The 23,446-nt window shown below is 61.4% G+C and overlaps 1 protein-coding gene across 2 annotated transcripts; it reads left to right on the top strand.

The window, feature by feature from the left end:
- Window positions 1-602: 602 nt before the first annotated feature.
- On the top strand, window positions 603-22,811 carry FCHO1 (FCH and mu domain containing endocytic adaptor 1). Of its 2 annotated transcripts, none has more exons than XM_056512942.1 (28): window positions 603-659; window positions 1,178-1,255; window positions 3,126-3,217; window positions 3,297-3,371; window positions 3,450-3,591; window positions 3,669-3,821; window positions 4,727-4,831; window positions 5,756-5,854; window positions 5,941-6,037; window positions 6,893-6,937; window positions 7,008-7,080; window positions 7,663-7,684; window positions 7,763-7,817; window positions 9,753-9,931; window positions 10,006-10,030; window positions 11,122-11,184; window positions 11,897-11,939; window positions 12,035-12,126; window positions 12,208-12,651; window positions 14,456-14,565; window positions 16,251-16,356; window positions 16,443-16,554; window positions 16,625-16,783; window positions 17,362-17,494; window positions 17,571-17,770; window positions 19,758-19,822; window positions 19,900-20,064; window positions 22,558-22,811. In XM_056512942.1, exons 2-28 carry the CDS (start codon window positions 1,229-1,231, stop codon window positions 22,578-22,580), a joined length of 2,904 nt encoding a protein of 967 aa, XP_056368917.1. In that variant the 5' UTR covers window positions 603-659; window positions 1,178-1,228; the 3' UTR covers window positions 22,581-22,811. The 2 variants fall into 2 exon arrangements, with proteins under 2 accessions (XP_056368917.1, XP_056368918.1); XM_056512943.1 differs by having other exon boundaries at window positions 16,628-16,783; window positions 22,558-22,805.
- The last annotated feature ends 635 nt before the right edge of the window (window positions 22,812-23,446 follow it).

The raw sequence follows: 23,446 nt of genomic DNA on the forward strand, positions 1-23,446 counted from the left end.
TTAATTAATTTATTTATTAATTTATTTATTGGGGTGCACGCCCCGATTCCCCCCCCACCCCCAGTACCTCCCGTTCCCGGGGCGGGAGGCGGATTTGGGGTGCGCATCCCCCCCCCTCCATTCCCGAACCGCTCCCCCCGCATCCTCCGGGGGTCCCCCCGCGCCCCCTGAAGGTCACGGCTGCGGGTGGCCGCAAACCTCTCGCTTTTGGGGCGCTCCCGGGGTTGGGGGGTCCCTGCCGCAGCCCCCCAACCCCCCCAGACCCCCCTAAACCCCCCCAACCCCGCACCCCCCGTCCCGCTCGGGGACTCGGTGGCCGCCGCCACCAGCGGGGACTTTGGCCGGGGCGCGTTCGTGGCGTTTGCGGCCGCCCGGGACCGGCGGGGCTGGGGGGGGGGGTCTGTGGGGGGTCCTGCCGGCTCTGAGCCCCCCCAAACCCCTCCCAGCCTTTCCCACCCCCCCCACTTTTCCGGGGGGGCCGCGCTGAGCCCGCCCCGCTCGTGACACAGGTGGCGGCGCGGAGGCACCGGGGGGGCTCCGGGCGGGTTTTGGGGTGGGGGGGGGTTCATCGTGCCCTGACCCCCCCCCTTTAACCCCCCCAGACCCCCTGCACGCTGAGGATGCTCGGGGGGACCCCGCGAACCCCGAAACAGCTCAGGGTGAGTCCGGGGGGGGGCCCTCCCCCGGTGGCGCCAACCGGGCGCGAATTTTTGGGGTTTCCTGTTTTTCTCCGGTGCATGACGGGGAGCGGGGCAGGGGTGGGGGGGGGGGGCACAGCCCGAATTTGGGGGGCACATCTGGAGCGGGGGGGGTCTCCCCGCTGAGTGCTGGGGGCGAATTTGTGGGGTGGGGACACTTGGATCATTTTTTTTTTCTATGGGGCGGGGGTTCCTCGGGGGGAGTTTTGTTTTTTTTTTTTTTTTTTGGGGGGGCCGGGTGTGGGAGCGGCCGCGCGCAGCAGCCGCTCATTTATTATTGATCTGCGTATCTGGTGTCGGGCCCAGCGCCGCCCCGGGGCCCCCCCCGGTTATCCCGGGGTGCCGCACACCTTGGGGAGGGGTCTCTGGAGAAGAGACCTGCGGTTTCCATGGCTACGGGGATGCGTTTTCCCGGGAAAACCGGGATGCGACCCCTCCCCGGTAATATCCCGGTGTGTCCCCTCCCCCCTCCTCATCAGGGTGCCGGGAGTTGAGCTGCGGGGTCCCCGCGCTGCTGTCCCCCCCCCAAAATGTCCTATTTCACCGAGCACTTCTGGGTAAGCCGGGACCCCCCACCCTTGGGTGCCCCCCAACCCCGCGCGCCCTTGGGGGAGGTGAATTTTTAACACCAGGCGCTTTGGTTAATGCTGTTAATTAATTAATTAACTAATTGGGGTGTGGGCATTGTGGGGAGGGGGGTCTGGGGGTCCCCCAGCCCGGGGGGGGGCAGGGAAGTGGCGTGGCCGGCGCTTCCTGGTTCCCCTGGCAGCTGCTGCCATCACCTTCCTCTTCCTCCTGCCTCAGTTTCCCCTGCGCTGCACCTGCACCCCCGGCACGGCTGGTGGGGGAGGGGGAAGGAGGCCAAGCCACGTTGTGGGTGGGGGGCAGCACCCCAAAATAACCCCGGGGGGGTTTGGGGTTCAGCACCCAAAATAACCCCGGGGGATTTGGGGTTCAGCACCCAAAATAACCCTGGGGGATTTGGGGTTCAGCACCCCAGAATAACCCTGGGAAGATTTGGGGTTCACCACCCAAAATAACCCTGGGGGGAGTTTGGGGTTCAGCACCCCAAAATAACCCTGGGAGGGTTTGGGGTTCAGCACCCCAAAATAACCCTGGGGGGGGATTGGGGTTCAGTACCCCGAATAACCACGGGAGGGTTTGGGGTTCACCACCCCAAAATAACCCCGGGGGATTTGGGGTTCAGCACCCCAAAATAACCCTGGGGGATTTGGGGTTCAGCACCCAAAATAATCCCGGGGGAGTTTGGGGTTCACCACCTAAAATAACACCGGGAGGGTTTGGGGTTCACCAGCCAAAAATAACGCTGGGAAGATTTGGGGTTCAGCACCCAAAATAACCCCGGGGGATTTGGGGTTCACCACCCAAATAACCCTGGGGGGGGATTTGGGGTTCAGCACCCCAAAATAACCCCCGGGGATTTGGGGTTCACCACCCAAAATAACCCCGGGGGATTTGGGGTTCAGCACCCCAGAATAACCCTGGGGGGGTTTGGGGTTCACCACCTAAAATAACCCTGGGGGGGTTTGGGGTTCAGCACCCAAAATAATCCCGGGGGAGTTTGGGGTTCACCACCTAAAATAACACCGGGAGGGTTTGGGGTTCACCAGCCAAAAATAACGCTGGGAAGATTTGGGGTTCAGCACCCAAAATAACCCCGGGGGAGTTTGGGGTTCACCAGCCCAAAATAACCCTGGGGGGGGATTTGGGGTTCAGCACCCCGAATAACCACGGGAGGGTTTGGGGTTCAGCACCCCAAAATAACCCTGGCGGGGTTTGGGGTTCAGCACCCAAAATAGCCCTGGGGGATTTGGGGTTCAGCACTCAAAATAACCCTGGGGGGGTTTGGGGTTCAGCACCCAAAATAACCCCGGGGGAGTTTGGGGTTCACCACCCCAGAATAACCCTGGGGGGGGATTTGGGGTTCAGCACCCCGAATAACCACGGGAGGATTTGGGGTTCAGCCCCCAAAATAACCCTGGCGGGGTTTGGGGTTCAGCACCCAAAATAGCCCTGGGGGATTTGGGGTTCAGCACTCAAAATAACCCTGGGGGGGTTTGGGGTTCAGCACCCAAAATAACCCCGGGGGAGTTTGGGGTTCACCACCCCAGAATAACCCTGGGGGGGGATTTGGGGTTCAGCACCCCGAATAACCACGGGAGGATTTGGGGTTCAGCCCCCAAAATAACCCTGGGAAGATTTGGTGTTCAGCCCCCAAAATAACCCCGGGGGATCTGGGGTTCAGCCCAGCCCTTCCTGGGGAGCACCTGGGGCTGGTTCTGTGTTGGGGGGGATTCTCAGCACCCCAATTTTTTGGGGTTTGGGCCGCTCCAGACGCTGCTCCCGGGGAGTTTGGGGCGGGGGTCCCTCGGGCTCGGGCTCTGAGCGGGGTGGGGTCCCCGGCAGGGCGAGAAGAACCACGGCTTCGACGTGCTCTACCACAACATGAAGCACGGCCAGATCTCCACCAAGGAGCTCGCCGACTTCGTCCGGGAGAGGTACCCGGGGGTGGGAGCGTCCCCGCAATCCCGGGGAGGGGGTCCCCAAAATCCAAACCTCCCTCCCCGCCACCCCCAGGGCTGCCATCGAGGAGAACTACGCCAAGGCCATGGTGAAGCTGTCGAAGATGGCCACCAACGGCACCCAGCTGGGGTACGGCACGGGGAGGGGGCGCTTTGGGGGGGCTTTGGGGACCCCGGTGACCCTTCTGGGTGGCCCCTCCCCGGGCAGGACTTTCGCTCCTCTGTGGGAGGTTTTCCGCATCTCCTCGGACAAGCTGGCGCTGTGCCACCTGGAGCTGATGAAGAAGCTGCACGACCTCATCAAGGAGATCTCCCGCTACGGCGAGGAGCAGGGCCGGGTGCACAAGAAGGTACCGCTGTCCCCTCGCGCCCTGTGTCCCCTGCTGTCCCCTCCGGCAGCCCAGCCCACGCCGCTGTGCCCCGGCAGTCCAAGGAGGAGGTGGCAGGGACGCTGGAGGCCGTGCAGCTGCTGCACGGGGTGGCCCAGCTGCTGCCCAAGTCCAAGGAGAGCTACCACAGCAAGTGCCAGGAGTACGAGCGGCTGCGCAGGGAGGGCACCAGCCAGAAGGAGATCGACAAGGTGGCGCCCCCAGTGTCCCTGTCCCCACCCTCTGTGTGCCTGTCCCCCTGGATGGTCCCTGTCCCCACCCCCTGTGTGCCTGTCCCCACCCCCTGTGTGCCTGTCCCCACCCTCTGTGTGCCTGTCCCCCTGGATGGTCCCTGTCCCCACCCCCAGTGTCCCTGTCCCCACCCCGTGTCCCCACCCTATGTCCCCCTGGGTGGTCCCTGTCACCCCCAGTGTGCCTGTCCCCACCCCCTGTGTCCCTGTCCCCACCCTGTGTCCCCCTGGGTGGTCCCTATCACCCCCTGTGTCCCCCTGGATGGTCCCTGTCACCCTCAGTGTCCCTGTCCCCACCCCCTGTGTCCCTGTCCCCACCCTGTGTCCCCCTGGGTAGTCCCTGTCCCCACCCTCAGTGGTTCCCTGTGTCCCCCTGAGTGGTCCCTGTCATCCCCTGTGTCCCCCAGGATGGTCCCTGTCATCCCCAATGTCCCTGTCTCCACCCCCTGTGTCCTTGTCCCCACCCTCAGTGGTCCCCTGTGTCCCCCTGGGTGGTCCCTGTCACCCCCAGTGTCCCTGTCCCCACCCTGTGTCCCCCTGGGTGGTCCCTGTCCCATTCCTCACGATCTCAGTCACTCTTCTGGGTGGTCCCTGTCCCCTTCTTGATGATCCCTGGCTGTCCCCTGGCTGTGCCCTGTGTCCCCTGTGCCCTGGCTGTCCCCTGTCCCATCCCTGATGATCTGTCATTCTCCTGGGTGTCCCCTGTCCCATCCCTGACAATCCCTGTCATTCTCCCGGCTGTCCCCTGTCCCCTGGCTGTCCCTGGATGTCCCCTGTCCCATCCCTGACAATCCCTGTCATTCTCCCGGCTGTCCCCTGTCCCCTGGCTGTCCCTGGCTGTCCCTGGCCCCCGGCTGGTGGCACAGGCGGAGCTGAAGTCGCGGAAGGCGGGCGAGGCTCTGCGGAGGGCGGTGGAGAAATACAACAGTGCCCGCGCCGACTTCGAGCAGCGCATGCTGGACTCGGCCATGGTGGGCACGGGGTGGGGAGGGGATGGGGTGGGAGAGGATGGGGGTGGGATGGGGAAAGGATTGGGGTGGGATGGGGAAATGATGGGGGTGGGATGGGGAAAGGATTTGGGCCACTGGGGTTTGGGTATGGATGGGCATTGGTGAGATTTGGGTGTGGATGAACATTTCTGGGATTTGGGCAGAGATGGGCACAGGTGGGTTTTGGGAAGGGATGAACATTTCTGGGATTTGGGTGTGGATGGGCACAGGTTGGATTTGGGTGTGGATGGGCACAGGTGGGTTTTGGGTGTGGGTGGGCACAGGTGGGTTTTGGGTGTGGGTGGGCACCGATAGGATGTGAGAAGGGATGGGAACTGGGCACATGCCACCCTGGCTGAGCCCCATTCCTTGGGGACATTGCCACCCATCCTGACCTCCCTCCTTGTCCCCACAGTGATCCCTGGGGACATCCCACCCGTCCCAAACCCCGTTCCCTGCCCACCTGGGGACACCACACCCATCCCAAACCCCATTCCCTGCCCACCTGGGGACATCCCACCCGTCCCAAACCCCATTCCCTGCCCACCTGGGGACACCACACCCATCCCAAACCCCATTCCCTGCCCACCTGGGGACATCCCACCCATCCCAAACCCCATTCCCTGCCCACCTGGGGACATCCCACCCATCCCAAACCCCATTCCCTCCTCACCTGGGGACATCCCACCCATCCCAAACCCCCTCCATATCTACACTTCATTCCCAAGGGACATCCCACCCATCCCAAACCCCATTCCCTCCTCACCTGGGGACATCCCACCCATCCCAAACCCCATTCCCTCCTCACCTGTGGACACCACACCCATCCCAAACCCCATTCCCTGCCCACCTGCCGATCCTGGGGGTGTCCCCCCCTCCCTGACCCCCCGTTTTTCCCCCCTCCAGCGCTTCCAGGAGGTGGAGGAAGCTCACCTGCGGCACATGAAGGGGCTCATCGGCTCCTACTCCCACTCTGTGGAGGACACCCACGTCCAGATCGGCCAGGTGAGTCCCCAGGTGAGCGACCCCCTCCCCTTTCCCCTTCCCCCTCTTCATTCCACGCCCCCTTCCCCCGTTTTTTCCCCTCCCAGGTCCACGAGGAGTTCAAGCAGAACGTGGAGAACATCGGCACGGAGATGCTGCTGCGGAGGTTTGCCGAGAGCAAGGGCACGGGGAGAGAGCGGCCAGGTGAGGCTGGGGGTCCCACCTGGGCGGGGGTGGATCCCTGGTCCTGGCTGATCCCACCTGGGCAGGGGTGGATCCCTGATCCTGCATGATCCCACCTGATCCCAGCTGATTCCTGGCTGATCCCACCTGGGCAGGGGTGGATCCCTGATCCCAGCTGAACCCTGCTGATCCCTGTTGATCCCTCCTGATCCTGGCTGATCCCACTTGATCCCACCTGATCACACTGATCCCTCCTGATCCTGGCGGATCCCGCTGATCCCTCTTATCCCTGTTGATCCCACCTGATCCCTGCTGATCCCACCCAATCCCGCTGATCCCTGCTGATCACACTGATCCCACCTGATCCCACCTGATCCCGCTGATCCCTGCTGATCCCTACTGATCCCATTGTTCATCCTGATCCACACTGATCCCTCTGATCCCACCCAATCTCGGCTGATCCCTGTTGATCCCTGTTGATCCCTGCTCATCCCACTTGGTCCCACCCAATCCCGCTGATCCCATTGTTCCTTCTGATCCCTGTTGATCCCTGCTGATCCCACCTGATCCCTGCTGGTCCCATTGTTCCTCCTGATCCCACTGATTCCTTCCAGTTCCTCCTGATCCCTCCCGATCCCACCTGATCCCACTGATCCCTGCTGATCCCATTGTTCCTCCTGATCCCTACTGATCCCACTTGATCCCGCTGATCCCGCTGATCCCTGTTGATTTCACTGATCCCATTGTTCCTCCTGATCCCTCCCGATCCCACCTGATCCCTCCCGATCCCACCTGATCCCGCTGATCCCATTGTTCCTGCTGATCCCTCTGATCCCGGTGGTCCCTCTGATCCCGGTGGTCCCTCTCTCGCGGCAGGGGCGCTGGATTTCGACGAGTACCGGCTGGCTCCGGCGCAGGAAGGCAAGTACGTCTGCAGCAGCGGGAGCTGCGGGGGCCGCGGGGGCTCCTCTCACCCCGATCCCTTCCCCAGGAGCCAGGAGGAGCCGCAGCAAAGCGTTCCGGATCCCGGGGCTGAGCCGCAGGGAGCGGGAGCGGGACGCTGTGTGAGGGCCGAGTCCTGCTCTTCCTGTGTCCCTGTGTCCCTGCATCCTGACATTCCTGCATCCCTGTGTCCCTGCATCCCTGTGTCCCTGCATCCCTGTGTCCCTGCATCCCGACATCCCTGCGTTCCTGACATCCCTGTGTTCCTGCATCCCTGTGTTCCTGCATCTCTGCATTTCAGCATCCCTGTGTTCCCGCATCCCTGTGTTCCTGCATCCTGACATCCCTGTGTCCCTGCATCCCTGCTGTCCCTGCATCCCTGCATCCCGACATCCCTGTGTCCCTGCATCCCTGTATCCTGACATCCCTGCATCCATGCATCCCTGCTCTTCCTGCATCCCTGCATCCCTGCATCCCTTCGTCCCTTTGTTCTTGGATTCCTGCATCCTGTTCTCCAATTCCTGCATCCCTGAATTCCCACATCCTATATCCCCAAATTCCTGCATCCTTGAGTTCCCACATCCCTGAATTCCCACATCCCTGCATCCCTGAATTCCCACATCCCTGAATTCTCACATCCCTCATTCCCACCCCCCAGAATTCCCACCCCCTGCACCCCCTGACTCTCCCCTGCCGTTCCCCAGGGAATCTCCGGATAACGACCTGGTGAGGATCCCAGTGCCCCCCCCGGCTCTGCCATTCCCAAACTGGGAGCACTGGGAATGTCCGAGCGTGTCCCTGCAGGGCTGCCCGGAGGTGGACGAGGACGGATTCACCGTGCGGCCGGACACGGCCCGGAGTATCCTTGGGATGGAGCCGGGAAACGGGAATCCTGTGGGATCCAGGGGGAATTCCAACTGGGAATTCTGTGGGATCCAGAGGGGATTCCAAATGGGAATCCTGTGGGATCCAGGGGGAATTCCAACTGGGAATTCTGTGGGATCCAGGGGGATTCCAACTGGGAATTCTGTGGGATCCAGGGGGATTCCAACTGGGAATTCTGTGGGATCCAGGGGAATTCCAACTGGGAATCCTGTCGGATACAGAGGGATTCCAACTGGGAATTCTGTGGGATCCAGGGGGATTCCAACTGGGAATTCTGTGGGATCCAGGGGAATTCCAACTGGGAATCCTGTCGGATACAGAGGGATTCCAACCGGGAATTCTGTGGGATCCAGGGGGATTCCAACTGGGAATTCTGTGGGATACAGAGGGAATTCCAACTGGGAATCCTGTGGGATCCAGGGGGATTCCAACCAGGAATTCCTGTGGGATACAGAGGGAATTCCAACTGGGAATTCTGTGGGATACAGAGAGGATTCCATCCAGGAATTCCTGTGGGATCCGGGGGGAATTCCAGCTGGGAATTCTGTGGGATCCAGGGGGATTCCAACTGGGAATTCTGTGGGATCCAGGGGAATTCCAACTGGGAATTCTGTGGGATCCAGGGGGAATTCCAACTGGGAATCCTGTGGGATCCAGGGGGATTCCAACCAGGAATTCCTGTGGGATACAGAGGGAATTCCAACTGGGAATTCTGTGGGATCCAGGGGGATTCCAACTGGGAATCCTGTGGGATACAGGGGAATTCCAACTGGGAATTCTGTGGGATCCAGGGGGATTCCAAATGGGAATCCTGTGGGATCCAGGGGGAATTCCAACTGGGAATCCTGTGGGATACAGAGGGAATTCCAACTGGGACTTCTGTGGGATCCAGGGGGATTCCAACCTGGAATTTCTGTGGGATCCAGGGGGATTCCAACTGGGAATTCCCGTGGGATCCAGGGGGATTCCAACCAGGAATTCCTGTGGGATCCAGGGGGATTCCAACTGGGAATTCTGTGGGATCTGGGGGGAATTCCAACTGGGAATCCTGTGGGATCCAGGGGGATTCCAACTGGGAATCCTGTGGGATCCAGGGGGATTCCAACTGGGACTTCTGTGGGATACAGAGGGAATTCCAACTGGGAATTCTGTGGGATACAGAGGGAATTCCAACTGGGAATTCTGTGGGATCCAGGGGGATTCCAACTGGGAATTCTGTGGGATCCAGGGGGATTCCAACTGGGAATTCTGTGGGATCCAGGGGGATTCGAACTGGGAATTCCTGTGGGATCCAGGGGAATTCCAAATGGGAATCCTGTGGGATCCAGGGGGAATTCCAAATGGGAACTTCTGTGAGATCCAGGGGGAATTCCAAATGGGAATTCTGTGGGATCCAGGGGGGATTCGAACTGGGAATTTTTGTGGGATCCAGGGGGATTCCAACCGGGAATTTCTGTGGGATCCAGGGGGAATTCTAGCCGAGAATTTCTGTGGGATTCAGGGCAATTCCGACTGGGAATTCTGTCTAATCCAGAAGGATTCCAACCTGGAATTTCTGTGGGATCCAGGGGAATTCCAAATGGGAATTCTGTGGGATCCAGGGGAATTCCAACTGGGAATTTTTGTGGAATCCAGAGGGAATTTCAAAGGGGAATTTTTGTGGGATCCAGGGGGATTCAAACTGGGAGTTTCTGTGGGATCCAGGGGAATTCCAACTGGGAATTTTTGTGGGATCCAGGGGGATCCCAACCGGGAATTTCTGTGGGATGCAAGCAGATTTCCAGTCAGGAATTTCTGTGGGATCTAAGGAGAATTGCAGCCAGGAATTTTTGTGGGATTCCCAACCGGAGATTTCTGTGGGATCCAAGCAGAATTCCAAGCGGGAACTGCCTTGACTGGGGGGGCTCAGGCGAGGCGGAGACCGCGGGCTGTTCCTCCAGCGACTCCGACTACGACGAGGAGGAGCCGCGCAAGTTCCTGGTGCACATCAAACCGGCGGCGCCGCGGGACGCGCCCGGCAGCGCCCAGGCCAGCGTGGAGCAGCTCAAGGCCACCGTGGGCAACCTGATCCTGGCCCCCGGCCTCGGGGTGAGCCTGGGGGGGCCGCGGGGGAGCCCCCCGAGCGCCCGCGGCCACCTCAGCCCTGTCCCCTTGTCTTGCAGGGCACCGTCAGGAGGCAGGCGTCCCGTGAGTGGCGGCGCGGGGGCGGCCGGGCTGGGACGGGCTGGGTGGGGACGGTCCTGAATCCCAATCTTGGGGACATTGATGAATCCCAGTCCTTGGGACAGTCCTGAATCCCAGTGCTGGGGACAGTCCTGAATCCCAATCTTGGGGACAGTCCTGAATCCCAGTGCTTGGGGACAGTCCTGAATCCCAGTGCTTGGGACAGTCCTGAATCCCAGTCCTTGGGGACAGTCCTGAATCCCAATCTTGGCGACATTGCTGAATCCCAGTGCTGGGGACAGTCCTGAATCCCAGTGCTGGGGACATGAGCCCCAGTCCTTGGGGACATTCCTGAATCCCAATCTTGGGGACATTCCTGAATCCCAGTGCTGGGGACATTCCTGAATCCCAGTCCTTGGGGACAGTCCTGAATCCCAATCTTGGGGACATTGCTGAATCCCAGTGCTGGGGACAGTCCTGAATCCCAGTGCTTGGGGACAGTCCTGAATCCCAAATCCTTGGGGACATTGCTGAATCCCAGTGCTGGGGACAGTCCTGAATCTCAGTGCTTGGGGACACTCCTGAATCCCAATCCTTGGGACAGTCCTGAATCCCAATCTTGGGGACATTGCTGAATCCCAGTCCTTGGGGACAGTCCTGAATCCCAGTGCTTGGGGACATGAGCCGCAGTCCTTGGGGACATTGCTGAATCCCAGTGCTTGGGGACAGTCCTGAATCCCAATCTTGGGGACAGTCCTGAATCCCAATCTTGGGGACATTGCTGAATCCCAGTGCTTGGGGACACTCCTGAATCCCAGTGCTGGGGACATTCCTGAATCCCAGTCCTTGGGGACACTCCTGAGCCCCAATCCTTGGGGACATTGCTGAGCCCCAATGCTTGGGGACATTCTGTCCTTCCTGAGCCCCTTTCCTTGGGGACAGTGCCACCCTTCCTTAAACCCAATCCCTGGGACAGTGCCACATTCCCTGCCCACGTGCTGACCCTTCCCGAGCCACCCCCGAGTCCCCGTGTCCCCTCACGGTGCCACCCCCGTGTCCCCTCACGGTGCCACCCCCGAGTCCCCGTGTCCCCTCACGGTGCCACCCCTCCACAGGACACGCGGCGTCCCTGACCCCAGCCTGCAGTGACCCAGACCCCGAGGGGACACTGGCGGCGGGTGAGACTGGGCTGGGGGTCCTGGGGGGATCTGGGGGGCACATCGGGGGTCTTGAGGGGGATTTGGGGGGCACATCGGGGCTCCTGAGGGGATTTGGGGGGCACATCGGGGGTCTTGAGGGGGATTTGGGGGGCACATCGGGGGTCCTGGGGGGATTTGGGGGGCACATCGGGGGTCTTGAGGGGGATTTGGGGGGCACATCGGGGGTCTTGAGGGGGATTTGGGGGCACATCGGGGCTCCTGGGGGGGATTTGGGGGGCACATCGGGGCTCCTTGAGGGGATTTGGGGGGCACATCGGGGGTCCTGGGGGGATTTGGGGGGCACATCGGGGCTCCTGGGGGGATTTGGGGGGCACATCAGGGGTCTTGAGGGGGATTTGGGGGGCACATCGGGGGTCCTGGGGGGATCTGGGGGGCACATCGGGGGTCTTGAGGGGGATTTGGGGGGCACATCGGGGCTCCTGGGGGGATTTGGGGGGCACATCGGGGGTCCTGGGGGGATCTGGGGGGCACATCGGGGGTCTTGAGGGGGATTTGGGGGGCACATTGAGGCTCCTGGGGGGATTTGGGGGGCACATCGGGGGTCCTGGGGGGATCTGGGGGGCACATCGGGGGTCTTGAGGGGGATTTGGGGGGCACATTGAGGCTCCTGGGGGGATTTGGGGGTCTCCTGGGCTATGGGGGTGCAGTTCCGTGTCCCCTGTCCCCGCAGGTGACAGCACGGGGAGGGGTCTCCCAGCAGCGCAGGTGAACAGGTAAAGGACAGGGCGGGATTGGGGGGCCATGGGGTGGCCACCCCCCATCCCTGGGGGGTCCTGGGTGGGCTCTGAACCCCCCTAATCTGTCCCAGCGCCCCCCTGAAGCCCCCCCAGGACTCGCTGCCCTCTGCCGCTCTCTTCGGTCCCCCCCTGGAGTCGGCGTTCGAATCGGAGGAATTCCCGGGTGAGGATTTTTGGGGGGAGCAGGATGGGAACCCCCTCAATGTGGGGAGGGGTCCTCACCCTGCCCGCGGCTCTCCCGCAGCCCCCCGCCCCTACGCGCTCACCTCCTCCTCGTCGCCCTTCTCCTCCTCGTCCCCGGAGAACGTGGAGGACTCGGGGCTGGACTCGCCCTCCCACCCCGCGCCCGGACCCTCCCCGGATTCCCGGCCCTGGACCCCTCAGAGCCCCCCCAAACCGGACCCCAGCAGCGCCCCCGAGCCCCCCAACTTCGCCGCCGCCGCCGCCGAGGGGCTCTGGGGGGACGCGGGGGTCGCGCCGCGGGGTCGCGGCGGCGGCGCCCCCAGAGCAGCGCCCTCGCCGGATCCTTTCGGGGAGCAGCCCCCCCCGGCGCGGCCTTCCTCCAACTCGGCCTCCTCCTCATCCTCCTCGCCCGCCCCCCCGAGCGGGGGCGAGTCCTGCAGCCCCTCGCCCTGGGGGTGCCCCGGGGCGGGCGCGGCGGGGACCCCCCCCCTGCAGCCGGAGCCGGGTGAGTGCGGGGGGAGCAGCCCCGCATTGCCCCTAAATCTGAGTGCCCTGAACCCCGACCCTGACCCCATAACCCCTCACACTGCACCCCATAAACCCCGACCCTGTTATCCTTAACCCTGCACCCCATAACCCCTCACACTGCACCCCATAAACCCCGACCCTGTTATCCTTAACCCTGACCCCATAACCCCTCACACTGCACCCCATAAACCCCGACTCCGTTATCCTTAACCCTGCACCACATAACCCAAACTCTGCCCCCATAACCCAAACTCTGACCCCATTATCCTTAACCCTGCACCCCATAACCCAGACTATGACCCCATTATCCTTAACACTGCACCCCATAACCTCCAGCTCTGACCCCATAACCCAAACTCTGACCCCATAACTCAAACTCTGCCCTCATTACCCCTTACACTGCACCCCATAACCCAAACTCTGACCCCATTATCCTTAACACTGCACCACATAACCCCTCACACTGCACCCCATAAACCCCGACCCCGTTATCCTTAACCCTGCACCCCATAACCCAAACTCTGCCCCTATTACCCCAACACAGCACCCCATAACCCCCAACTCTGCCCCCCCATAAACCCAAACTCTGCCCCCCATAACCCAAACTCTGCCCTCATTACCCCTTACACTGCACCCCATAACCCAAACTCTGACCCCATTATCCTTAACACTGCACCCCATAACCCCCAACTCTGCCCCCCCATAACCATCAATTCTGACCCCATGAGCCCCAACTCTGACCCCCCATAACCCAAACTCTGCCCCCATTACCCACAACTCTGACCCCATAATCCTTAACCCTGCCCGCCCATGACCCCAAACTCAGCCCCCAGTGACCCCAAAATCTGCCCCCCAATTACCCTGAACTCTGCCCCCCGTAACCCCTAAACCTGCCCCCCATGACCTCGAATTCTGCCCCTGAGTCTGAACTCTGTCCCCCCATAATCCCCAACTCTGTCCCCTCATTAACCCTAATTCTTCCCCCAAACTCTGCCTCACCCCAAATTCTGTCCCAAATGACCCCGAATTCTGCCCCCCATTACCCTGAACTGTGCCCCATAACCCCCAACGACCCCAAACTCTCCTCCAATGACCCCGAACTCTGCCCCCCATCACCCCAACTCTGCCCCCCACCCCACCCCAGATCCGAGCAGAGCCCTGCCCAACTCCAGCACTGCTGAACTCTGTGGGATCCCCCGGGGCGGGGGGGGTCCTAAATTCCCGGGGAGGGGTCCTGGATTCCCTGAGAGTGGTCCTGGATCTCGGAGAGGGGTCCTGAATCCTGGGGGGGGGATCCTGGATTCCCGGAGAGGGGTCCTGGATCCCAAGGGGGGGTCGTGGACCCAGGGTGGGGGTCCTGGATCTCAGGGGAGGGGTCCTGAATCCTGGGTGGGGGTCCTGGATCCCCGAGAGGAGGTCCTGGATCTTGGGGGGGGGCTGGTCCTGGATTCCGGCTGGGGGTCCTGGATCTGGGGGGGGGGTCCTGGATCTTGGGGGGGGTCCTGGATCTTGGGGGGGGTCCTGGATCTTGGGGATATCCTGGATCTCGGGGTGGTCCTGGATCTTGGGGGGTGGTCCTGGATCTTGGGGGTGGTCCTGGATGCCGGGGGGGATCCTGGATCCTGGGGGGAGGTCCTGGATCTTGGGGGGATCCTGGATTCCGGCTGGGGGTCCTGGATCTCGGGGTGGTCCTGGATCTTGGGGGATGGTCCTGGCTGCCGGGTGGGGGTCCCGCCGTGCCGGGGCTCTCCCCTCACCCCCCGTTCGCGCCCCCTCCCCAGATTCCGCCCCCCCCTGGCCCAGCGCTGCCCCCCGGGACGTTCCTCTGGTGGCGCCCCCGCGCCGCTCCCGCACCAAGCGGCCGCCGGCCGCGGGCAGCAACAGCGACCTGGTGCGGGGCCGGGGGGCGTGGGGACCCCCGGGGTGGGGAGGGGGCTGCGGAACCCCGGCGGGGGCCTCAGGCACGGCCCGGCTCCCCAGTGCTCCCAGTATGGGAATGGGGGAGATTCGCTGGGGAATGGGCGGGGGGAGTTGGGGATGGAGCGGGGATGGGGGGTGGGATTTGGGGATGTGGGAATTCGGGGATGCGGGAATTTGGGGATTTGGGGGGTGCACGGATGTGGGAATTCAGAGATGGAAGAGTGTGGGAATTCGGGGGTGTGGGAATTTGGGGATGCCGGAATTCAAGGTTGTGGGAATTCAGGGATGTGGGAAATTTGGGATGTGGGAATTCGGGGGTGCAGGAATTCAGGGACGCGGGGATTTGGGAATTTGGGGGTGCAGGGATGTGGGAATTCAGAGATGGAAGAGTGTGGGAATTTGAGGATGGAAAGGCGTGGGAATTTGGGGATGCCGGAATTCAAGGTTGTGGGAATTCAGGGATGTGGGAAATTTGGGATGTGGGAATTCGGGGGTGCAGGAATTCAGGGACGCGGGGATTTGGGAATTTGGGGGTGCAGGGATGTGGTAATTCAGAGATGGAAGATTGTGGGAATTTGAGGATGGAAAGGCGTGGGAATTTGGGGGTGTGGGAATTCAGGGGTGTGGGAAATTGGGGATGTGGGAAATTTGGGATGTGGGAATTCGAGGGTGCAGGAATTCAGGGACGCGGGGATTTGGGAATTTGGGGGTGCAGGGATGTGGGAATTCAGAGATGGAAGAGTGTGGGAATTTGGGGGTGTGGGAATTTGGGGATGGAAAGGCGTGGGAATTCGGGTATGTGAAAATTTGGGGATGCCGGAATTCAGGGTTGTGGGAATTCAGGGATGTGGGAAATTGGGGGTGTGGGAATTCCATCATGTGGGAATTTGGGGATGCAGGGATGTAAAGTTTGGGAGTTCAGGGGTGGGGGATGCAGCATTTGGGAATCGGGGATATGGGATGTGGGAATTCAGGGGTGCAGGGATGCAGGATTTTGGGAGTGCAGGAGTACCCAGGGATGGGGGATGCAGGGATGCTGGGATGCGGAATTGGGGGATTCAGGGGTGCAGGGATGCGGAATTCGGGGATACAGGTGTGCAGGGATGTGGAATTTGGGGACGCGGGGGCGTAGAATTGGAGGATACAGGAGTGCAGGGATGCGGAATTCGGGGGTGCAGGGATGCAGGGATGCGGAATTTGGGGATACAGGGATGTGGAATTCGGAGATACAGGTGTGCAGGGATGCAGAATTGGGGGACGCAGGGGTGCGGAATTGGGGGGTACAGGGATGCCGGGATACAGAATTCGGGGATACAGGTGTGCAGGGATGTGGAATTTGGGGATACAGGGATGCAGAATTGGGGGGTACAGAGATGTGGAATTTGGGGATGCCGGCATGCAGAATTGGGGGACGCAGGGGTGCGGAATTGGGGGGTGCAGGGATGCCGGGATACAGAATTCGGGGATATAGGTGTGCAGGGATGCGGAATTGGGGGGTACAGGGATGCAGAATTGGGGGGTACAGGGATGCAGAATTGGGGGGTACAGGGATGCAGAATTTGGGGATACAGAGATGTGGAATTTGGGGATGCAGGGGTGCGGAATTGGGGGGTGCAGGGTCACAGACACCCCCTCCCCGCCCTCCTCGCCCCGCAGTCGCGCTCGCTGAGCCCCTCGCCCTCCTGGAGCTGCGGCCCCTCGCACTCGGCGCCCGCCAGCCTGAGCGAGCGCGGCTTCTTCACCGCGGCCCCGCCCGCGCTCGGTGCGTGCGGGGGGGATTTGGGGAGGGGTCGGGCGGCGGGGGGAGGGTCCCAGCCGCTCCCTGACCCCTGTCCCCCCCCTCCCCAGGGCTGTCGCGCGGTCCCAGCCCCGTGGTGCTGGGCTCGCAGGACGCGCTGCCCGTGGCCACCGCCTTCACCGAGTACGTGCACGCCTATTTCAAGGGGCGCGACGCCGACAGGTATTGGGGGGGATCCCGGGGGGTCCCCTTGACCCCCGGGCTGTCCCCTTGACCCCCGGGGTGTCCCCAGCAGCTGCCTGGTGAAGGTGACGGGGGAGCTGACGATGTCGTTCCCCGCGGGGATCGTGCGGGTGTTCGGGGGCAGCGCGGCGCCGCCCGTGCTCAGCTTCCGCCTGCTGAACGCCGCGGCCATCGAGCAGTTCCTGCCCAACGGGGAGCTGCTCTACAGGTGGGGACACGGGGACAGCGCGGGGACAGAGTGGGGACTGTGCGGGGACACGGGGACTGTGCGGGGACAGCGTGGGGACAGCGAGGGGACAGAGTGGGGACTGTGCGGGGATAGTGCGGGGACACGGGGACAGTGATGGGACAGCGTGGGGACAGTGTGGGGACAGCGTGGGGACAGTGCGGGGACAGTACGGGGACACGGGGACAGTGCGGGGATAGTGCGGGGACAGTGCGGGGACAGTACGGGACACGGGAAGTGTGGGGACAGTGCGGGGATAGCGCGGGGACGGAGTGGGGACACGGGGACAGTGCGGGGACAGCGCGGGACACGGCGGGGACAGAGTGGGGACTGTGCGGGGACAGTGAGGGGACAGTGTGGGGACAGTGTGGGGACAGAGTGGGGACTGTGCGGGGACAGGGTGGGGACAGTGTGGGGGCTGTGCGGGGACAGCGCGGGGACACGGAGACAGCGCGGGGACAGCCCGGGCACCCCGTGGAGCTCCTTTGGAGCCCGGTGCCGGGGCCGCCGCATTCTGGGGTTACCCAGACCCCGCTGCCCCTCTCCCCCCGCACCCCCAGCGACCCCTCCCAGAGCGACCCCAGCACCAAGGACTTCTGGCTGAACATGGCAGCGCTGACCGGGCACCTGCAGAAACAGGCGGAGCAGAGCCCGGCCGCCTCCTACTACAACGTGGCTCTGCTCAAGTACCAGGTGAGCCGCGCCGGGCGCCCCCTCCCCGGGCACCGCAGGGTCTCGGCGCCCCCCTGAACCCCCCGATGTGCCGCAGTTCTCGCGGCTGGGGCCCGGCTCGGCGCCGCTGCGGCTGTGCGTGCGCTGGGACTGCTCGCCCGGGGCCACGCGGGTCAGTGTGGAGTACGGCTACAACGGGGCCGCGCTGGCGCTGCCCGTGCCGCTCGCCAACGTGCACGTGCTGCTGCCGCTGGAGGAGCCGCTCAGCAACCTGCGGCTGCAGCCCGCGGCCAGCTGGTACCGGCGGGAGGGAGGGGAGAGGGATGGGGAGAGGGATGGGGAGAGGGCATGGGGAGAGGGAGAGGGGATGGGGAGAGGGGACGGGGAGAGGGGATGGGGAGAGGGCATGGGGGAGGGGGAGAGGGGATGGGGAGAGGGGATGGGGAGAGGGGATGGGGAGAGGGAGAGGGGATGGGGAGAGGGGATGGGGAGAGGGAGAGGGGATGGGGAGAGGGGATGGGGATGGGAGGGAGGGGATGGGGAGAGGGGATGGGGAGAGGGCATGGGGAGAGGGATGGGGAGAGGGATGGGGAGAGGGAGAGGGGAGAGGGGATGGGGGAGAGGGCATGGGGAGAGGGATGGGGTGCTGAGCCCACTCTGGGTGGGAGAGATGGAAATGGGGGTACTGAGCCCACTATGGGGGAGAGGGGATGGGGGAGAGGGGATGGGGAGAGGGGATGGGGAGAGGGGATGGGGGTGCTGAGCCCACTCTGGGTGGGAGGGAGATGGGGATGGGGGTGCTGAGCCTTCATAGGGTGGGAGAGGGGGGAATGGGGGTGCTGAACCAATTCTGGGGGAGAGACATAGGGGTGCTGAGCCCACTCTGGGGGAGAGAGGATGGGGATGGGGGTGCTGAAACTTCATAGGGTGGGAGATGGAGGGTTTGGGGTCCTGGATCTTCACAGGGTGGGAGAGATGGGGTAATGGGGGTGCTGAGACCACTCTGGGGGAGAGACGATGGGGATGGGGGTGCTGAGACTACTCTGGGAGAGAGGGGGGAATGGGGGTGCTGAACCTTGATAGGGAGGGAGAGAGGGAAAATAGGGGTGCTGAACCTTCACAGAGTGGGAGAGATGGGGGTGCTGAACCCCCTCAGGGTGAGAGAGGGGGGAATGGGGGTGCTGAGGCCTTCATAGGGTGGGAGAGATGGGGATGGGGATGTGGGTGCTGAACCCACTCTGGGTGGGAGAGGGGATGGGGGTGCTGAGCCCACTCAGGGTGGGAGGGAGGGGGATGGGGGTGCTGAGGCTGGACAGGGTGGGAGAGGGGGGAATGGGGGTGCTGAACCAATTCTGGGGGAGAAAGGATGGGGGTGCTGAACCCCCTCAGGGTGGGAGATGAAGAGTCAGGGGTCCTGAGGGTGAATGGGGTGAGAGATGCTGAGTCTGGGGTCCTGAACCCCCTCAGGGTGGGAGAGATGGGGATGGGGGTGCTGAACCCACTCAGGGTGGGAGATGCAGGATTTGGGGTCCTGGATCTTCACAGGGTGGGAGATGGAGTCCCGAGTCCCAAACCTTACCAGGGTGGGAGATGCAGGGTCTGGGGTCCTGAACAGGGTGGGTGACACAGGGCTGGGGGTCCCAAACTTCCCCAAGATGGGGAGCACAGGAGTGGGGTCTTGAATCTCCCCAGGTGGGAAATGGGAACCCTGGACTGGGAAATGGGGAACTGGGGACACTGGACTGGGAAATGGGGACATTGGGCTGGGAAATGGGGATGATGAACTGGGAAATGGGGACCCTGAACTGGGAAATGGGGACCCTGGAGTGTGAACTGGGAAATGGGGACCCTGAACTGGGAAATGGGAAATGGGGACCCTGGACTGGGAAATGGGAACCCTGAACTGGGAACTGGGAAATGGGGAATGGGGACCCTGAACTGGGAAATGGGAATGCTGAACTGGGAAATGGGGACCCTGAACTGGGAAATGGGGCCGCTGAACTGGGAAATGGGGACCCTGAACTGGGAAATGGGAAATGGGGATGCTGAACTGGGAAATGGGGACCCTGGAGTGTGAACTGGGAAATGGGGACCCTGGACTGGGAAATGGGAACCCTGGACTGGGAAATGGGGACCCTGAACTGGGAAATGGGGACCCTGGACTGGGAAATGGGGCAGCTGCTGGGGTGAGGAAGGCAGGGATCTGAGGAGGGCAGGAAGGGGGTGAGTTCAGTCCGGATTTGGCCCGCGGGGGCTGAGCCCGGCCCCGGCCCCGGCCCCGCAGGAACCTGGAGGAGAAGCGGCTGCTCTGGAAGCTGCTGGACGTGCCGGGCGCCGCGGGGCAGGCAGGTGAGGCGGGGCCCGGCTCGGGGGGCGCGGGGGGCTCCGCATCCCGAACCCCCCAAACCCCTGTGCTGTCCCCCCAGGCTGCGGGCGGCTCTCGGCCAGCTGGGAGCCGCTGGGAGGGCCCAGTAAACCCAGTCCCGTGGCCGCCCAGTTCAGCAGCGAGGGCTCCACGCTGTCCGGGGTGGAGGTGGAGCTGGCGGGCGCCGGGTACCGAATGTCGCTGGTCAAGAAGAGATTCGCGACAGGTACGGCCCGGGGGGGGGGGTGTGGGGGTGAGGGGGGTCCCGTCCCCACAGATTTGGGGGTGCGGGGTCTTCACCCCGTCCCCTGGTTCTGGGGGAACGGGGGGTCCCTGCTGTGGGGTGCACGGGGTCCTTTCCTTGGGGTATTTAGGGTCCTTTCCCTACACTTTGGGGTGCTCAGGTCCTTTCCCTGGGGTATTTGGGATCCTTTCCCTGGGATATTTGGGATCCTTTCCCTGGGGTATTTGGGATCCTTTCCCTGGGGTATTTGGGATTCTTTCCCTGGGGTATTTGGGATCTTTTCCCTGGGGAATTTGGGGTCCCTTCCCTGGGGTATTTGGGGTTCTTTCCCTGAGATATTTGGGGTCCTTTCCTTGGGGTATTTGGGATTCTGTCCCTGAGGTATTTGGGGTCCTTTCCCTGGGATATTTGGGATTCTGTCCCTGTGGTGTTTGGGATTCTTTCCCTGGGGTATTTGGGAACTTTTCCCTGGGGTATTTGGGATTCTGTCCCTGGGGTATTTGGGATCTTTTCCCTCGGGAATTTGGGGTCCGTTCCCTGGAGCATTTGGGATTCTTTCCCCGGGATATTTGGGATTCTTTCCCTGGGGTATTTGGGATTCTGACCCTGGGATATTTGGGATCCTTCCCTGGGGTATTTGGGATCCTTCCCCGGGGTATTTAGGATCTTTTCCCTGCGGTATTTGGGATTCTTTCCCTGGGGTATTTGGGGTCCCTTCCCTGGGGTATTTGGGATTCTTTCCCTGGGGTATTTGGGATTCTTTCCCTGGGGTATTTGGGATTCTTTCCCTGGGGTGTTTGGGGTCCTTTCCCTGGGGAATTTGGGGTCCCTTCCCTGGAGCATTTGGGATTCTTTCCCTGTGGTGTTTGGGATTCTTTCCCTGGGGTATTTGGGAACTTTTCCCTGGGATATTTGGGATCCTTCCCTGGGGTATTTGGGGTCCTTTCCCTGGGGTATTTGGGGTCCTTTCCCTGGGATATTTGGGGTCCTTTCCCTGGGATATTTGGGGTCCTTTCCCTGGGGTATTTGGGGTCCTTTCCTTGGGGTATTTGGGATTCTTTCCCTGGGTATTTGGGGTCCTTTCCTGAGGTATTTGGGATCCTTTCCCTGGGGTATTTGGGGTCCTTCCCTGGGGTATTTGGAGTCCTTTTCCTGATATTTGGGGTCCTTTCTTGGTGTTTTTGGGGTCCTATCCCTTGAGTATTTGGGATCCATTCCCTGGGATATTTGGGATCCTTTCCTGGGGTATTTGGGGTCCTTTTCCTGTTATTTGGGGTAATTTCCCTGGGGTATTTGGGGTCTTTTTCCTGGGGTATTTGGGTCCTTTCCTTGGGATATTTGGGGTCCTTTCCTGAGGTATTTGGGATCCTTTCCTGGGGTATTTGAGGTCCTATCCCTGGAATATTTGGGGTCCTTCCCTGGGATATTTGGGGTCCTTTCCCTGGGGTATTTGGGATTCTTTCCCTGGGGTGTTTGGGATCCTTTCCTGGGATATTTGGGGTCCTTTCTCTGCTATTTGAGGTGCACAGGGTCCTTTCCGTGGGGTATTCGGGATTCTTTCCCGAGGGTATTTGGGGTCCTTTCCCTGCGATATTTAGGCTCCTTTCCCTACATTTTGGGATGCTCAGGTTCTTTCCCTGGGATATTTGGGGTCCCTTCTCTGGGGTGTTTAGGGTCCTTTCCCTGGAGTATTTGGGATCCTTTCTCTGGGATATTTGGGGTCCTTTTCCTACACTTCGGGGTGCTCAGGTCCTTTTCCTGGGATATTTGGGGTCTTTTCTCTGCTATTTGAGGTGCACGGGATCCTTTCCCTGGGGTATTTGGGGTCCTTTCCCTGGGGTATTTGGGATCCTTTCCCTGCGGTATTTGGGATCCTTTCCCTGTGGTGTTTGGGGTTCTTTCCCTGAGATATTTGGGGTCCCTTCCCTGGGATATTTGGGGTCCCTTCCCTGGGATATTTGGGGTCCTTTCCCTGTGGTGTTTGGGGTTCTTTCCCTGGGGTATTTAGGATCCTTTCCCTACACTTTGGGGTGCTCAGGTTCTTTCCCTGGGGTGTTTGGGGTCCTTTCCCTGGGGAATTTGGGGTCCCTTCCCTGGAGCATTTGGGATTCTTTCCCTGTGGTGTTTGGGATTCTTTCCCTGGGATATTTGGGATCTTTTCCCTGGGATATTTGGGGTCCCTTCCTTGGGGTATTTGGGATTCTGACCCTGGGATATTTGGGATCCTTCCCTGGGGTATTTGGGGTCCCTTCCTTGGGGTATTTGGGGTCCTTTCCCTGCCCTTTGGGGTGCCCCCGTTCCCTCCCCGCCCCCCAGGGGTCCCTCCCTGCTCCCTGCGTGCTCAGATCCCTTTCCAGCAGATCCCGGGGTGGGGGGCGCGGGGTCCCTTTCCCACCCCCCAAACTCCTTTTCCCCCCATCCCTGGGCGGTTCCCGAGGTCACCGGGGGGGGCTGGGCCCCCCTTTTCCTCCGCAGGGATTTACCTGGCGGGGTCCTGAGCGGCTCCGGGACCCCCCGAGCCCCCCGCGGCTCCTCCCGCGGTTTGTGAATTTGGAAACCCTGGCTGGGGGCGGGCTGGGGAGGGGGCGCCGCCTCCTCCTGCCCCTCCTCCTGTCGCTGTCGCTGTCGCTGTCGCTGTCGCGCCCTCTCCTGCTCCCCGCCCTCCCCCCGTGCTGTGAAGGGAGCAGGAGCTGCTCTTTTATTAAACTTTATTTTCTAATAAATTCGCCCCCCGCTGGCTCCTGCCTCTCTGCTGCCCCTCCCACATCCCACATCCCACATCCAATCCCATAAATCCTATCCTATCCGTCCCATAAATCACATCCCATATCCCACATCCCATATCCCATAAATCCCATATCCTATATCCAATCCCATAAATCCTATCCTATCCATCCCATATCCCACATCCCATATCCCATATCCTATATCCCATATCCTATATTGTATATTGTATATCCTATATTCCATATCCCATATCCTATCCCATTCAGCCCATAAATCTCATCCCATATCCCATATCCCATATCCCATATCCCATATCCCATATCCCATCCCATAAATCCTATCCTATCCATCCCATAAATCCCATATCCCATATCCTATATTCCATATCCCATGTCCCATCCCATATCCTATCCCATTCATCCCATAAATCTCATCCCATATCCCATATCCCATATCCAATCCCATAAATCCCATCCTATCCATCCCACATATCCCATCCCAGAAATCCCACACCAGAAATCCCATCCCCGTCATATCCCACATCCCATATCCCATAACCCAATCCCATAAATGCTATGCTATCCGTCCCATAAATCCCATATCCCATATCCCATATCCCATCCCATAAATCCTATCC

The sequence above is a fragment of the Oenanthe melanoleuca genome, chromosome 28, assembly GCF_029582105.1.
Source record: "Oenanthe melanoleuca isolate GR-GAL-2019-014 chromosome 28, OMel1.0, whole genome shotgun sequence".
In the NCBI taxonomy this organism is placed as follows: domain Eukaryota; kingdom Metazoa; phylum Chordata; class Aves; order Passeriformes; family Muscicapidae; genus Oenanthe; species Oenanthe melanoleuca.

Excerpts from the sequence above, each read along its gene's own strand:
- FCHO1 (XM_056512942.1), top strand. The coding sequence starts at position 1,229 with ATGTCCTATTTCACCGAGCACTTCTGG. Across the intron at positions 3,218-3,296 it reads GCCGACTTCGTCCGGGAGAG|GGCTGCCATCGAGGAGAACT; the intron begins GTACCCGGGGGT and ends CGCCACCCCCAG. Across the intron at positions 16,784-17,361 it reads AACGGGGAGCTGCTCTACAG|CGACCCCTCCCAGAGCGACC; the intron begins GTGGGGACACGG and ends CCGCACCCCCAG.